This window comes from Melanostigma gelatinosum (genome assembly GCF_949748355.1).
Source record: "Melanostigma gelatinosum genome assembly, chromosome: 22".
NCBI classification, from domain to species: Eukaryota; Metazoa; Chordata; class Actinopteri; order Perciformes; family Zoarcidae; genus Melanostigma; species Melanostigma gelatinosum.
In genome coordinates, this window is record NC_136655.1 from 13,755,475 (window position 1) to 13,772,915 (window position 17,441).

The 17,441-nt window shown below is 43.0% G+C and overlaps 1 protein-coding gene across 1 annotated transcript in view; it reads right to left on the reverse strand.

The window, feature by feature from the left end:
• Window positions 1–17,433, reverse strand: part of LOC306796043 (uncharacterized protein) — a 28,574-nt gene extending 11,141 nt beyond the window's left edge. The window contains exons 1-2 of the mRNA XM_079294816.1: window positions 17,297–17,433; window positions 3,070–3,549 (exon numbers count right to left, since the gene is read on the reverse strand). Coding sequence (XP_079150942.1) covers window positions 3,070–3,325 — 256 coding nt within the window. The 5' untranslated portion in view covers window positions 3,326–3,549; window positions 17,297–17,433. The remainder of the gene's footprint in view (window positions 1–3,069; window positions 3,550–17,296) is intronic.
• Between the last annotated feature and the right edge of the window lie 8 nt (window positions 17,434–17,441).

A 17,441-nucleotide genomic window follows, 5' to 3' on the forward strand; every position in this document is an offset into this window, starting at 1 on the left:
GGTGTATAAACGCAGTCTGATGTGAACGGAGGAGCACCTGAGGACGAGTTAATCAATAGCAGAACTCTGTTCAATTTACTTCCAAGAACGGCCGGCGGCGAGGATTCCTGGACGAGCTGCATAATGAGTCACAGCTTGTATTGATGGAGTCTGAAAGCTCTCGTTTGATCCTGTGCTCCAAGGCTCTGTGGGCTAAACCTTCACGCGTCTGCTTCACCAGTTTTATCGATTTTAAAAAAACAACCAGGGAGCAGGTCTGGGCACGGAGGACACTTTCAGGTCGTGTCTTCTCTGCAGACACCCACCAACGCCCCAAACATCTGGCTTTTGTCTTTAGTGGGAAAGGTTACAATTCACAATCATACCAGCGGACAAATGACTGTAGTAATCAATGATATTTATTGGTTCCGGCTTCGACAGGATGGAGACATGACACCCAGATGGACACACACATTTTCACCCCTTTTCCTGTGCAAGGCTATGTTTTGTGCATTGAAGTGAATATATAATGAATATTGGACAATTGTTATAATTTATTAATGTAAAAAATATTTAATAATATGCTCTCCTCAAAGCCACCAGACTCCAGTCAACAATAGTGATTTTACCTCCCTGATCGCCACAAAACACACTTCATTTCAAATTCGACAGGAACAAAGGAAAGTTTTTCCATTGTTCCAGCAATCACAGAGTCTGGTTTGAGTGTCTGAGGGTGAAAAAAGAGAGACTGAACAGATACATAAGTAAAAAGTAACCATTGTAACATTTTGACTATTTTTCTCGGGTCTTGCTGAGTTAAAAAAAACCACATATGCATGCTAATTTTGGTGGGAAAAGGGTTGACCTTTGACCTCGCTGTGATATGGCATTGAACAAGCCTTGTGAACTGCTATGTATTAATACAAATCAACATAACACAATAGATGTGGCCTTTCTAGGTTTTAAAGCATCTCTACATTAACTCAACGTACTCAACTTACAGCATCACTATAACCCAATATAATGTAAACTCTTCCTGGAGAGATATGTCTCCATTCAGCGCTTTTGGTTTTATAAAAGCTCTGACTGTACAAACGCCTTCTATATTTAACTGGATTCATTTTTGTCCTGTAAATGACAACTGAGGCTGGTTTTATTCTCAAATGGCTGAAACTAAACCAAACATAAACGCAGCATTGCTGCTGTGATGTAAGACCCGAGGCTAGAAATATGGTGGAAAGAAGTAAACAAAATGAAGAGCGCTGCTTTTATCTGTTAATGCTGTTCGGGATAATCTGTTTACAAGGTCACACGCACACACGCACACACACACACACACGCACACACGCACACACACACACACACTCTTTGGTGTGCGAATATGCACTTTTGTGTGTGTGAGGTTTGCATTTTGTCATCTGCTGTGTGCTATTTATGCATGCACGTGAGGTTATGGGCCCTGTGCGAGAGAAGGGGCGGGCCGAGTGACATAATAATAAATGGTGGAGAGAGAGATAGAGAGCGAGAGAGAGAGAGTGGAAGGACAAAAGACGAAGCGACACACTCAGAGAGGAGAAGAAATGAGAGAAAGTGACGGAAGAAACGAGGCGATAGGACAATTAGTGGGAAAAAAGAGAAACAGACGAGAAAATAAACGGTGTAGAGAGAGAGAGAGAGAGAGAGCGGAGAGAGGGAGCGGAGGAGAAGAGTAAGGCGGCTCATGCTCCAGTGGAGGTGAAGTCATGCGAGCGGCGCTTCAGCTTTCTCTCCAGCCTGGACGTAACAAACTGTCTTTAACTGCATCACCTGCCGCCACACACACACACACACACACACACACACACACACACACATACACACACACATACACACACCTACACACACACACATACACACACACACACATACACACACACAAAAGTGCATATTCGCACACACATGTAGAATCACTGAAGTTTGTCGTATTGTGATTCTTGTATCGACATATTGACATAATAACACATTACAAATACTTTACAAAAGTCTCCCCACTCTCATAAATGTTCAAGGGAACACACATTCATGTACAAACACTGCAAACACACACACACACACACACACACACACACATTAAGGCATGCACATGTTTACTTGAATGCATCGAAGTTTCTGGGTAAGTTTCGAGGTAAAAATCATCGTATTTTCTCGTTCGGGGAAAACTTTTTTCATGGCGAGTCTCTTGGATCGGAGCTCATGCAAAAAAAACAACTTACAAACCAGCTTTGACCGAGTCCATGCAAATGCTGAAATTCAAAGCACTTTCATGTTTGTGGATAGAATGTGATTTTGATGATCGTGTCCACAGTGGATTGAGCACATTGCTTTCTGGAGTTAAGGTTTAGTTTAGTTTGAGGCTAAGTATCACAGGGGATACTTGGGTTGAGGTTAGGAGAAGGAGAACCAAAATCAACAGCTACAGTTTCAAGAACTTTTACAGACTAGTCTAGTTTCTGTAAATCTAAATTTTTTTAATGCCAATGGTTCTGTGATGTTAGAGGCTTAACTATAAATTATGTAAATATCTAAATCTATATGCTGTATGGAGTCAGCATTTTTGGTATTGGCAATCAAAATGTAGTCTGTGACCATGACGAGAACTTTTGCAAAAGTTGCCAATATTGTTTTGATTAATCACTTGAATAAAAAAATGGCCATGGTAATTTCCCAGTGCCCAAGTTGACCCATTTGAAGAGGTGTTTTTGGTCCAAAATCAAAACACATTCAGTTAACAATCACCGAAGACGAAGAAACCCGCTACTATTCACACTTGAGAAGCTAAAACCAAGCTTTAAGATTACTTTTATTCCATTAAAAGGCAGCAAAAGGTTTCGTCTTTTATCCGGCGTAAAGAACATACCTACATCAATTTAAAAGGGAATTTTGGCCCAAACATTGGTAAGTTTAGGTCTGACTGCACAAAAGAATTCTTTCAATGTGAATTTAACTTTTTCCACGTTTTGCAGAAGAAATCATCATGAAACCTCGTCTCACACTGATGAGAAAGATTACAGGGGGAAAAAAATGAAGAAATGGATTGTCGGACTGACTAACCTGTATAGTTGCTGGTGGTGCTCTGAGTTGGCAGAGCCTCCGTCTGTGCCTCCGTCTGTGTCTGCAGGTCTGGCTGCAGCCGGATCGCCGTGCCGGTCCAGTCCTCAGGCAGAGGCGATGTGCCAGCGGTGCTCTGCGAGTCCTCTGAGCTCAGCGTGGAGCCCCCAGCCAGGACCAGAGCACAGAGCAGCGGGCACAGGAGCATCCAGAGGTGGCCGCCTGTGCTCCGAGCGGCGGGTCCCACTTCGGGAGACATGGGGTCAGGTGATGAAGAAGGAGAAGAGCTCTGCAAGAGGAAGGAAGGAGGAGGGATTCACAGCATTCTCTGTTTTTTCCTGTCTCCCCCTTCTAGTTTTTCCCACTCCTTTCCCCTTCTTCTTCTTCTTCTTCTTCTTCTTCTTCTTCTTCTCTGTCCTCCTCACTCCCTTGGCGGAGAGAGGAAAACCCCCTCTGCGCTCCCACTCATGATGCTGCGAGAAGCTATGACAGAGAAGGAGAGGAAGTAAAGGAGTGTGCATGTATGCATGTGTGTGTGTGTGTATACGGTACATCCAGCTGTAATCTGCTCTCACATGCTGCTGTTTCCTCTCCTCTCTGTCCCTCAGCTCGTGCTCTCGCTGCTCTCTCGGTCTGTTGCTCTCTCTCTCTCTTTCTCTCCCTCTCTGATCTCCCGCTGGGCTGACTTGAGCTCTTACATAACAGTAACTCATTCGCTGAGCTGTGCTGAGCTGTACCTCATGCAGCCTAAAGTCCTGGTATTCCTGGTCGCTGCTCTCTCCCCTCTCTCTGCCCCTCTCAGCACGTTTCCCTCTCACTCTGCAGTTGCAGCGCATCGATTGGAGACGGTCAAAGGTATCACTTAGACTTTTGCCGGGAAACCATTCAGACTGATCAATGCTCGCTACTGGATTTCTCAGATGGAGCCCACACTAGGGGGTTAGCTTGTGTCCCCCCCAGCTCAGCCACCAGGCTAATCGAACGCTTGTAGCTGCCCAGACTGTATAAAGTTTGTATGGAGAGTATAACTGGTTGGGAAGCGGACTGAAAACCAAGCAGAACGTATTGTTATAGCAACATAGTGTAGGTACAAAGCCACTGTAGCTAAAGGCTATGCCAGAGCTAATGTGCGTTTGTGCAAAACAACAATGGCGGCTCCTAAAGAGGTTAGCGTCAGTTCTATCAGAACCGGAGATGCATCGACCCTTATACAGCCGACGTCATCAAAAGTATGCGCGAGTATGTTGGCAACGGAAGCGGCACTTTGCCCCCAGCCATCCAGACGATCTAACAAACATTAAACATTGAATTCAAACAGAATCAAAGTGTCTGGTTGTTGTGTGTTCGGTTGTCAGAATAGATGTTCCAACAACAAGTTTGACAAAATTTCGTTTGAGAGCAACGGCTGTTTCGGTTTTGAGGTTGTAATGCTGTTTTTAACAGCTGCCTTCACTACGAGCAACATTCGGCCGAGAGTCACCCGTAAACACGGTCACACGTGAAACCGAAACACTATGTCCGTGGTAAACGAGTTGACAACCACTGGGCTCTTGTTTGCAGTTCCCATTTGAAAACTCAATAAAGTCAAACCTCTGAGTCCATGTCGTGCTGTCAGACGTTCTGTCCATGACCACAGTTAACGGAGGGACTCGTATTTTCTTACTGGTGTAACATTACACGCTCAATTTCTCCACCAGACACACGCATATATCTGGCCACTAAACTTGCTTTTTTGTACATGGATCTGGAAAGTCAATTTGTTCAGGTTGCCATCTTTGGTGGATGACAAGCAATTGCCCTCCACCGTACTTCAGTTGCAAAACGTCTGGCTGTCTGGCTTCGGCAAGCGTTTGATTGACAGATGGTTCATCCGATCACCTTTTTTTAAAGTGCCTGCCCTTTTCCAAATATTTTCCAAAGAGGGCTTCCGATGTCAGGTTAATGTATTACAGGTGACACAGTGTTATGAATTCAACTGAAGGAGGAATGTGTTCCCTACTGCCAGCAGCCATTGGATGCCTTTCTACGGCTATGTAAGGCACAGGAACAGTTTGACTTATCAAGGTAAGAGAATATAACAACTTAGGTCAACTCTTCATTACAGATCAAGTACCTCAGTATTCTGTGGCTGTTGTATATACTTACGACACGAATCATTTCTCTCCCTATCAACTGTAAATTATTGTGCTCAGGCCCTTGTGGCGCAATGGTGGCGCGTCTGACTCCAGATCAGAAGGTTGTGTGTTGCATCATGTGCTGAAAGATGTACGGTGAACATATACACATGACATATTTATGGATCTCTTGTGTTTTTCACCACGAGGTGAAAACACGTGACTTTTGAACCTGTCTACCTTCCCCTGCGTCTCTGAGTGTGTACACTATCTCCCTTTTGTGCATCTGTACCGGTAGTATGTGTGTGTGTGTGTGTGTGCATCCTCATGTGATGCTTCACGTGTCACAGGATGATGCTCAGGTGTGATATGATGACCCCGGAGGCTCTTGTTGATAGCTCTCTAGTCAAGAAAGTCCATACGAAGACGTGAATAATTGATGCATGTGGGACCAAAAATAGGAGAAAGAGATGAAAGAAAAAGAAGAAAAGAGACAGGTGCAGAGCAATTGAAGAGCGAGAGAGGAGCAGGTGGTAGCTATGACATGAGAGCGGGAGGACAACAATCAGAGAGCGGAGGAAAGACAGATGAAGTGAGATCCGGCGCTTTTCGTCTGAGAAAACCGCCGTCTATCAAACGTTCGGCCAGTAAATAGGGACGCGGCGGGCTCTGCTGCCACGAACTACATTATTTACAGCCACGGCTTTGCCAAAGTGGACACAGGAGAGGCTTACTGAGACACAGTTTTAGTGTCCCTGACACAAGAAAAATCAAGGTTGGGCTTAAAATAAGTTCGTAAACTAAGGCTTAGGCAACAAAACAAACATTAGATTTAAGAGAAATATCACAAACTCATCACTTCACAACAACTGGTTGAAAGCCCTGTGTTTGTTGACCCTTCCACCTCCTCTCCCGTCCACCATGAACAGTCTTCCTCACTGTTTAAAACAACGTCCCTAGCTGTCAACGCTTCATATTCACGTGGATGCTTTTCATTTGTGTGTCCATCACAGAAAATGATCCGAATTGACTTTCCATTGGCATTGTTTTTGTACGAGCCAAATGCAATTTGCTGTAAAATATGTACTTGTATTTACATGTTTAACTTGAATCACATCTGTTTCTACTTTGAATGTTTCAAGGATGTTGCGACAGTTGGTAGTATCTGGAGCAGAATGGAGCCGCAGTTTTCCGACCGTGTCGTATGGAGCGTGCTATGTGGATTATGTTGTGGAACAACTTGTGGATTAACCTGTGGATCTTTAAAGTGTGTCGAGGTAATCGGCGGTACTTTTAGGAAGAAAGGAAGTCGTTTCACTAACTTGTACGAGAGAATTGGATCAATAAAACACGTCTTGCTTTCACCTACGAGCGGTGTCGGTGTGAGCTATGTGCATGTAGGACTCAAGGTTTACACTCTGCTAAAGGTTTGGACGCTACAGTTTTAGTGGTGGCAGCCATAGTAGTTATTTCTGTGAGACCGGGCTGAAAGCTGAAATGGTTGTTGGATATTGACTCTCCTATTATGTTTTGTCTCCTAACTCCTAAAACATCTCTCTCTTTAGCTGCTGAATGCTATAGTCTCTAGCTGGGTCTGTCAGCTGTTTGGTGCTGGGCAGGAACATGTGAAATGGCCACGAGCTCTCCAAAACGTTTTACCTGGTGATGTGCCGCCACCACAGAAGACAATTCATGTTCCTGGTTGGAGACGAGGTTGATGTGAACCAAATCAGTAAAGCTGTGGGCCAACAAACCAAAACGTTTGAGGTAAAAGAAGCTAAAACGCTGTGAAGGGCAGCTTTAATATCTGCAGTCTGAATTACAATGCAGACTTCTCCCTGCTTCTCCATTTGCTAAAATATCAACAGCAGCGTTTTCGCAGTTTGGAAATGTGTACAGTGTCGCTATTTTGAAAAGAATTAAACACTATAAATGTGTCTGTCACACACTCACTGGCGCAGAGGCAATCTGCAGCTCTGTCACTATCAACCTCATCCCTAATGTGACATCTTAGAGCACTTTAAATACTGTTACATAACACAAAACATGCACATGAACACTCTGTGTGTGTGTGTGTGTTTGTGTGTGTTGAGCACAGCAGCATATAAAGCCAATAATCAGTGCTAAGTATGGAAGTGCCGGGTCACAGAGGGGCTTTCCTCCAACGAGGCGGCCCTTTCCCACCAGGGTTCGGTTAATCTGTGGCAGCAGCTCGAATGATGGAGATCCCCCCGTGAGGAATCGGGGGGATGATGAGCCAACAGCAGCTCTGAGTGGGCTGCAGTCTGAAACAGGATTCTCTGCGGTGCCTGGAAGCCTCTAAACTGTTTATTCCAGTGACACTTTTGATTATATTTCATAAACAGACATCAGCATGTAGCCCAAACCTGGAAGCCTGGCCTGTAATGAAATATTCTGTTTATTTAATTTGTCGAAAGTCAAACTTTGATTTCATTTGTACTTAACACTGCTCTGCATACATTAAGTCTGCGTCTAAGCTTGAAAGTCTGAACATTTCGTTTCCTAAAACCTCATTTGCGAACCATCGCCTTCATTTCTATGCCTTCAAACTTAAAGCTGGACTTATTTTAAATAATTATGGGATACAATGACCACGTGTGACATGAAAGAGATCTCTCGTGCTCCAACACGACTCCAAACGAATGCTAATGTTGCGCCTAATCTGTTCAATGACAATTCAACAAGTTTGCTGACATGTTCGCCACATCAACTTAAAGGTCCAGTGTGTAGGATATAGGGGGGGGGGGGGGGGATCTACTGGCAGAAATAGAATATGATATTCATCAGAAAAAACTTTGATTGGTGTGAAACTAAGAATCATTGTGTTTCTGTTAGCTTTAGAATAAGTTCTCCATATCTACAAGAGTCCGCCATGGTGCACCGCCATGTTTCTACAGTAGCCCAGAACGGACCAACCGTACGCCGACTCTAGACAGAGCCTTTTGCGGTTCTACGTTACCTGAACGTTGGTTTCACGAGGTACACACAGCGGTTTCCTGGGTGAAAGTCCTGTGCTTTTGGAGCCAACCCACCACTGAGACCTCCTCCCGACGCAGACTTTATTGTTTTATATTAACCTGTCGTACTCCTTTACTCCCGCCATAACTAAAGCCACGTAGAGCGTCACAGTTTGAAGTTCAGGGCCACTGAGCGAGCTGCCGTATTTGAGGAGTTTAGGCTGAGAACGTGCTGTGAGACGAGGGTCCTTAAAAAAGAGGGCAGGCTTTAACAAGTACAGCTGGCTGGATCATTTAGCGATGGTAAGATGAGGAGCTAAAAGATCATTAGCAGTTGTTTCCCAGTGGGATTCTTCTTAAATTAGCCATTTAGTCATTTTGGCACGACATCATTGTACATAGTTCAAATCATTTTCAGCTGTCCAAATAGAATTTTCAGGTAGAATAAAGGTGTTCATGAACGTTTTCGTAAACGTAGTATTTTTGATGTTTTATTTTTAGTGAGAATACTTTGCTCGCACTGCTTTCTTCCCCCGGACGTGTCTGCCCCCAAACTAAGTCGACTCATTACTGTCAGTGGATCTGCACTGCGTATAACACATCAACAACATCGTCATCGTCATCGAGTGTCCTCGAAGAGTCCTTCAGCATTCTGTTCACAACACGTGGTGCGTATTTTGGTGGGAAAACAAATCACGTTCCTTACAGGTTGACTGTTCATTTGTAAGGAAGAAGCCCTCCCCACACTGTAGACCTAGAGTTGTTGAGGATAGTGTAACCTCAAAATGCTGCTGAGTGTGAAAGATGAGATAACTTGAAGTCAGGGGCGGACTGGGGGAAAAAAGTGGCCCGGGAGTTTACTGTCAGACCGGCCCACTCAATGCATCGCACGTATCGATGTCAGTGGCCTACTTGGAAAAATACCCATACACTTAACATTATTTTCGATGATTACAAAGAAATTACATCATATATGTTTTTTTTATAATAATACTCCAAGGTAGTAGTTTGCTCGATGAATATGCTGAACTTTGGGCTAGTATCAGATGGTTATACGTATAACTACAGAGCCTTAAGGAATGAATGTCAGCAGAGAAAGACCACACAATAAAGAAACTGGAATCAGAGGGTAGAATTAGTTTGAACTATATTGAAATGAACAGAACATACCATGGGGTGTGAACATCAGTGGTATCAGTAGTGTTGCATGCTGGGTGTGTGATTGTGTGTGTGTGTGTGTGTGTGTGTAGGGGTGTTGAAGGTGCATAACAAAACAATAAGTTAAGTAACAGAACCTAAACTAACTCTGCCAGCCCAGGTGCATTATAGTCACATAGTAATAAAAAACAATATCAGTATACTCATGTGTTATTATTACCTCACTACACGAGTAGTTTTTGCAGCAGCTCACTCTTTTCTGCAACACCGTCTATGATTTTCTCACTGTCCAGCATCTGCAAAACATCTGTCTGAGTAGCCATCAACATAAAAGCCTCCAGGTGCTGTTGAGAGCTGGTTAACTTAAACATTATTTGACATAAATTATTAGAAATGATAAGATTGCCCTCTTTACAACTACCACCATGGATAGCTTGCTCATCGATTGTAAGCAAGTAACTACGGCTAACATGTTAAATTAGATAATCTCGATGATGCGAACAGCGCCAGCTTGCTTATTTGACCAGATCATAACGGTCTCAATTTTGGACATTTATCATTTATCTAGCTAACGTTAGCTAGGCTAGCTTGTAGCCGAACACTACCTCATCTGTGAAAAGCAAGCTAACATTGGCCAAGTCAATGCCACAACTTACCATCATAACACTGTCACCAGTCGGTGGTTTCCCAAATAAGTCAGAGATTTTTAAATATTTTGATGCACCTTCCTCCAGATATCTCTTCTTTTTCTCCCTGAGCTTTTCAGCTCCACCTTTAAAGGATTTACGTTTTGGTACCGGTGCCATGCTGCTAGCTCGCACTCAAAACGGCTTGTCTCTGAGCTAGTGACGCAAGCTGCAGATACATGAATCCGTGACGGGACGCTACGTCAATAACTGACAACGCATGGTCAAATCAACGTAATTAACACAATGACAGCCACAAAGTCATAAGAACCAGTCACATATATTCATATGACAACAAAGCACATCAATCCAGCAGACCTGCAGCGGATCCACGCATTCCACCACACAAGAGCACGAGCCATCAAATATTATTCATAAAAACGTTACTGCAGATGTAAAAAAACAAACGCAGTTTGTCACTTACCAAATTCTTTGTTGACAAAGAATTTAATCCCAGTACATCGTTTCAGTTCCAGTAAGAAGTCCTTCTCGATTCATGGACGCCGTGACAGTCGAGCCGCCCCTGTATTTCGCCGGTCTACGGCGGCCATTCGCACCTCCGCCGGCCCCGCCCCGACCGTCGCCCGGCACGAGCGCACGGCGCAGACCGCGGTTATGGAGAAAAGTTTTTAAAAGCACCGTAGTGTCCAGCCGTGCTATGGCGTCTCAGATCGCGAGGAGTAGTATAATGTCAGTCTATACTGTTGATACAGTTTTCACTGATTATTGACTTTCGGTATTAGAGTCAATTGAACGTGTTCTGTGAAGCATATAATATAGTCGGGGCCGGCGATGTCAGAGACCGGCCCAAACCCCGTCGGCCTACCGGGGATTCCCCCGGTATCCCCGATGGCCAGTCCGCCCCTGCTTGAAGTTATTGATCTCTGCCGGAAAAGCTGAGCCATCACAGCAGCTGAAGATTTGATGGCGAGAGTGAAGAAAAACAGAAACATTTTAAACCCGGAGAAAACGTAACTTTGACAGTTCTCTAGTTTCCCCAGATTACCGCTCAACTCACAGCACCCAAAACTCTGAACTTGTAGCTGAAGAGCCGAGCTGTGGGCGACTCCCCGCAGCTTTGCCGGTAACTTGAGAGGCGAACAGCAGCGCAGATTATGGGACAGATATACGCTGTGTGAGGCTGGTGGTGAGACTTTGGGACCCCCGGAGGTTGTCTGATCTTCCACTTGATCTGCGCAGCGGGACCTGGCCGCAGTGAGAGTCAACTACGAGCAAGAAAGTGATCGGTGTGCTTCCAAGAGACGAGAAGTCAACGAGAGGGCAGCAGCACGACGACTGCCTTTCGCAGTGCGTATAAGAACCATTTTATATGCTGAAACTAAGAGAGAAGAGAGGATTTACACAGCATCAAAACACTTCAAAATGAAGAAAAACGGAACAGGTGGAAAATATTAAAATACAAAGAAATAAAAAATGATGAAAGCCAAATCATCTTGCCTCTTTGAGAGCTGAAGGTTTAAAGACTGAGAATAGCTGTGAAGCTGGCAAACAGCAGACTCATTTAGTTGTCAAAACAGAAGTGTGTGTGTGTGTGTGTGTGTGTGTGTGTGTGTGTGTGTGTGTGTGAGTGTGTGTGTGTGTGTGTGTGTGTGTGTGTGTGTGTGTGTGTGTGTGTGTGTGTGTTGTATGCGTGCTGGATGTGATTCCTAATCTGAGGTCAGAGTTCGCTGCAATCTGGCACTGCATTTTCTATTTACATTTCAGGTCTTTCACTAAACTGTAATCCAGAGGGAAACGGATCCCCCCCCCCCCCCCCCCCCCAACAGCAAGACCAGCAGAGTACTAACAAGCCTACATTAAAACCGTTAGAAATGATAAGAAACATATGTGACTTTCACAATAACAACAAAAACAAAACTCAACTCAATTCATTTAACAAAATTAAATAAAAGTTGTTGGTTTTCAGAATTAAACGGCAGCACTAAAGACAACATCAATAGAAACTCATTTAATTAAAATAGATATTATTTTAACCCAGTCAGTGGGAAGTCTAGTTGCCCTCATGAACCAAAAGCTTGTTGAGTATTTGCATGAAATACAAGCAGTACTGTACATCTCCGCTCTAACTCACAGCTGATGAAGTGTGCAGCACCACCTTGTGGTTATTAGGTATTACTGTAATTTGATATTTAATCCTCTCCACCATTGCACCTTCGCTTACACACATCTAAATAGTTTTTCCTCAAATACTTTTGTGTTCCTTTACAAATGCATTCTCTACAACTTAAGTAAACTGTAAGTTTACACCTGTACAAACTTTATTTTGGATTCTTGTGGAGATCCTAAAGTTTCAAGGTATTATATGTGTCAGGCTGAATTTGGGGGGGGGGGGGGGGGGGACTAGGGGTCAGTGACCCTGACGAAAGTGACAATTGAAGGAAACTGGATTCTAATTCACATTCTAACACACAAGAGCCGTCATCTTCCACAATGGCTATAATGGAGCCATTGCTACAGTATTGTGACACTATTGTGTGACTGACAAATGGCCATATATACATTTAGAGCTTTGATGTAACTCAAATTGACATTACAAATTGCACACGCGCAAAATCAACACATTTGACTTCAACTCACTTAAAAAAGGCAATAGCCCTTTTTAACCTGAACAAGAAAAGAGGGTGGGGAAAGTGAGGAGATAACTGAGACACACCTGTGAGCTGGGAGAGGGGGGGGGGCAGAGAGAGGAGTGAGAGATCACGAAAGGTTCAGTTTCTGGACATCTTTGCTGAAATACATAAATAATAAAAACAACAACAAATGTAAACACAGTGGCAGTTGTTCCAAGAACCGGCTGGATTTTCCAGACTTCCCTGGATAACAATGTGCTGATCCTCAGAGCAAGTTTGGAGGAAACTTGTTCAACTATCTCTGTGACCAGCTCAGATGTGTCTGTGGACTTCTTCGTCTTTGTTGGACCTGCACAAGTTAAGATAAGTCTCTTTTCCTGCAACTCTTCTATTCTCCTGCTTTAGGTAAATAATGTGCAGCCCCCATCATTTCATTTCATTTCATTTTATTCAGGATTCAGCACCACAGCAGAGTGGACAGCTCCGCGTCAGACTAGCCACGTTATAGGGAAGCTCCTGTGAAATGATACTATCTTACAGTCTATTGTAAGCATATATTATCACATTAATACGATTTTAGGATGATTGAATGAGACCGTGCAGCTCAACACATCATAAGGGCATGAACATCAGACTCAGCATTATGTATGAACTACAGGAGCTCCAGCGCTCCAGGAACAATTTGCTTTTCAAAAGAAAAATCCCTTTGTGTCCTTTTGAAGAGTCCATTACTAATGTTCTCTTAGAGATGGTATTCTTTTATCCTCTCCACTGTTAGGGTTTAAAGATTTGTTATGCTATGTATATAGGAGAAGATGGTTTGTTTAAAACATTTGCATTCACTGATTTCTTTGGGCCACTTGTGGGCAGCAGAAACAAGCTGTAAACACAAAATTGACATATCGACACCTTTTAAATTATGGCTAATCATGTGTTTGCAGACAGTTCTTTAATCTGTTTCACCCAGCAGACACAATGCAACATTAGCAGTCAGTTGTAGTCATGTTATTGGCAAAAAAAGTCCAATATTCACTCTCCTTTTGCTCCGTTTTGGTCTTTACGAAACATCTCTAGTTTCTAAAATCCTGGAAAACCGTCCAGTACTGGCAACGACTGTAACTCTGCAGACTAGAACACAGAAAATCCAAACAAGACACTTCGCAGCCAGACTCTAATCCAATCAGAACCAAGGGGAGGAGCAAAAGGACAAACGGAGACCCGCCAAATAATGGAATTGTCCAATTTCCCCGACTGTGAGGCTTCACGGGCTGCTGTCGGTCTAGACACACACGATGGCCTCGTGTTACTCACACTTTGACAAATACTACTGAAGTGCACATCAGAAAATAGAGGGGCAGATATTTACCATGTAAATTGCACTTTTATGGTAAGTTTTGTCACTTATAACCCTCTGTACTGACACACACACACACACACACACACAGTGGGAATTCTGTGTGAAGTGTGAAGCCATTGACAAAGTCTTACGGAGTTTAAGACTCAAAGAGGTTTCGTGAGAATAGGCTAACAGTGATTGGATTATATAAACTCAAAGGTCCAGTGAAGAGGAGACAGACACACACAAACAGACAATCCCTTGAAATGTCTCCCTTGCCTTTTTTGGGGGGGTGGGAAGCTAAGAATTAATCCTCATTACGCAATGAAGGAAAATCTGTTTGAGTTTAAATGGTGCATAAAGCATGTGTGGACTCCTGTCATGTGACGGCCCTGCGCATGGGTTTGAATCGACCCTTTCATGTAACACTCCGTGCGCTTTGAACGTGTTTCGTAACTTCTGACCGAGGTCTGCTCCCGGCAAGAAAATGGCACTTCATGGACAATTTTTATTTCAGATGATTTACATCTCATTTTTGCTAAATCAGGACCTTGAACATAAATATCTGATCCTCTGATCAAAGCTAAAACTTTCCCTTTCATGGTATAGAGCAAAACGTTGCACATTTCAGGCATAAGCTGGTATAACTCTCACTCTGCCGAATGAATCATTTCAATTCTTAAATGAATGGTTGAACCTAATTACTGACCTTTTCTCTGGAGGGTTGACCTGGCCCTGGTGAAAACTACATAAAGAAAAAATATATATGTAATGATGTTGTTTTCCACTTGAAGAGCCAGTGTGTAATATTTAGGAGGATCTATTGGCAGAAGTGGAATATCATATTAATAAATATGTTTTCTTTCGTGTATAATCACCTCAAAATCAGAGTTGTTGGGCTTTTGTTACTTTAGAATGAGCCGTTTGTATCTGCATCTGGAGCGAACCGAGCCCAGAGCGGTCAAACTAAACACTGGTTCTAGATCCCGACAGTAGTTTCAAGTCTTCTTTAATTCAGCATGATGTTCATTTCGTAAATGATGGTCCATTTAGAGTCAAATAGACCATAAAGCAGGGTATGCTTTGGGGCAGGCTACCTTGTGATTGACAGGTTGCTACCAGATGCCCACAAATCTAGACCTTTAAAACGGTTGGATGAACAATGCCGATTAATTGGTGACATTTATGCTTATACATTGCTTATTTCTTGCAGTTGGCTATCTGTGTGGCTATGTAATTTCTATTTTATTGTGTAGATGTTTGTTGTATTGCAGTGCGGTTGGGCTTGTGTATGCTACTGCATTCTTCTTCTTATGTTATATCATTTATTATAATTTATTTTGTTTATGCTACCTATGTCCTCATGTTTATGTCCCTGTCTCTTTATATGTTGTCTTTAAACAGTGGTGTATAAAGTACTCAAAAGCCATACTTGAGTAAAAGTAAAGATACCTTACTGGAAAACTACTCAAGTAAAAGTAAAAAGTCACCTATTAGAATACTACTTGAGTAAAAGTCTTAAAGTATCTGATATTTATTGTACTTAAGTACAAAAGTACTTCAGTATCAAAAGTAATTTTCTGATATTAAATGTACATCATAACCTGAACATTAAATGAACATCATAACCTGTTCATTGAAAGTAAAAGTACAAGTAAATGCTGGTAATAAAAACGCAAAGGGTCAGAATTTTGAGAATTATGAAGTTTATTCTTTTAAGTGCTGTGGCACCATGACCAAGGACATGGAGCTGTGTTGAACATAATTGGGTTGGCTGTGATCCATTCAGGAGCAACAATGTTCAACATAACATATTGTACATAAGTCTACTTTTGCATCTACTATGAACTTATCATCATAATCCTCTGAAAAGCAATATGCCACTATGAAGGAGTTGCGTTTATAAGTATGCTCATTCCGACTAGAGGATGTAGAGGACCAATACATAATATTGTGTTCAGCAAAACATATCCACTTGATGCATCAGGTCAGTGGTTTGAGAAAGGACGCCTGCCTTGTAAACTCCTGTGGGCCTGATTTGAACACAAAGGTTTTGCTCAAGCTGAATCTGCAATTGGGCGACTGCTACCATCATAACTCCATCTGATCATCCACAACATGACTCAAATATCAAAACATGATCAACAATAAAGCAGCAACCCAGTCATTACTTGAAACTGAAAAATGTCCTGTTCATCTTCAAAAGAAGTTGGTTTTCAAAATTGCGAGAATTCAGTCTCGCTCTTCTTGGGCTGAAGACTCGTCCTGCGATGCTAAATAGCCTTTCACAGGCCGCTGAGGCAGGTAGAGGTGTGTTCAGCGTCACAGACAGCTTGCACAGACAACGTGATTAACCAATGATTTAACTTGCTGCTCGGACCACTGATTCACCAAACCTGCTTGCTTGCAGTCTGTGTTCCACCACAGTCCCCGACGCTGCTCTCATGATTCATTTTGTTTCTGAAGAGATTTGATTTTGTAGCGAGTAACGAAGGTTTCAGGGGAAATGTATCGGAGTAAAAGTATCAGTTTTCTTTGCAAAATGTAGTGAAGTAAAAGTAAAAGTAAACAGAAATATAAGTAGTAAAGTAAAGTACAGATACCCAAAAAAACTACTTAAGTACAGTAACGAAGTATTTCTACTTCGTTACTATACACCACTGTCTTTAAATGGAAAGACTTTGAGTTTACGTGTAATGAAATCTGCTATATGAATAAAACGGCCATTGCACCACTTCACTGAATCCTCTAGAGGGCAGTGTGTTACTTCAGGGCTCAACTGATTGGTTCCCTTTTAGTCCACGGACACCATCTGTTTCACTGTGTAATGTTGCTGAAGTGTTAAGGATTCTTGTTTAGAGTTATAAGATTTCACATTACGTCATCAAAACTCCGAACCATTTTTATTACACCATCACACACACTAGAAAACTTCATGACATGTTGTATGATCAAAGTTATTTTTTATATTCTATTCATGTCTTAATGTTAATAACTCCATTTTATTCAGCAACCATGTCATTCTAATACTATTCATTTGTGTTACACATCATTTCCCTGTAAACCCCATTCAACTCCCGTGTAGAGACGGTTTTGCTGCAAAAACTACCGGATACATGCACACGCACACACCCACGCCTCTGTGAAAACGTTACTCACCCCTGATTGGTCCCTACAGGGCCACAGAGGGTGGGGTAAAGCCGTGATGAATTAGCATACCTATCCGGGCTCATAAATGTGGCGGCAGCCTCACCTGATGCCTCACACACCACTAAACACGTGGAGGAGGAGAGGGACTGCGGGTCTGGTGTGCGTGGCACGAGAGTGGAAGTACAATTCTGTTCTGGGTAAAAGCAAGGTCACTCACCTCACAGAAGCCACGCACAGGTCCTATCACCGTCCGCGGTCTGTGCGTAAAAACGCACAGCCAAAGCAGAACTTTACGCACTCCCAGGAGACGTCTTCCCTCTGGCTCCTCCGGCCGGTGGTGGTGTGAGACCCTCCGGTTGGTG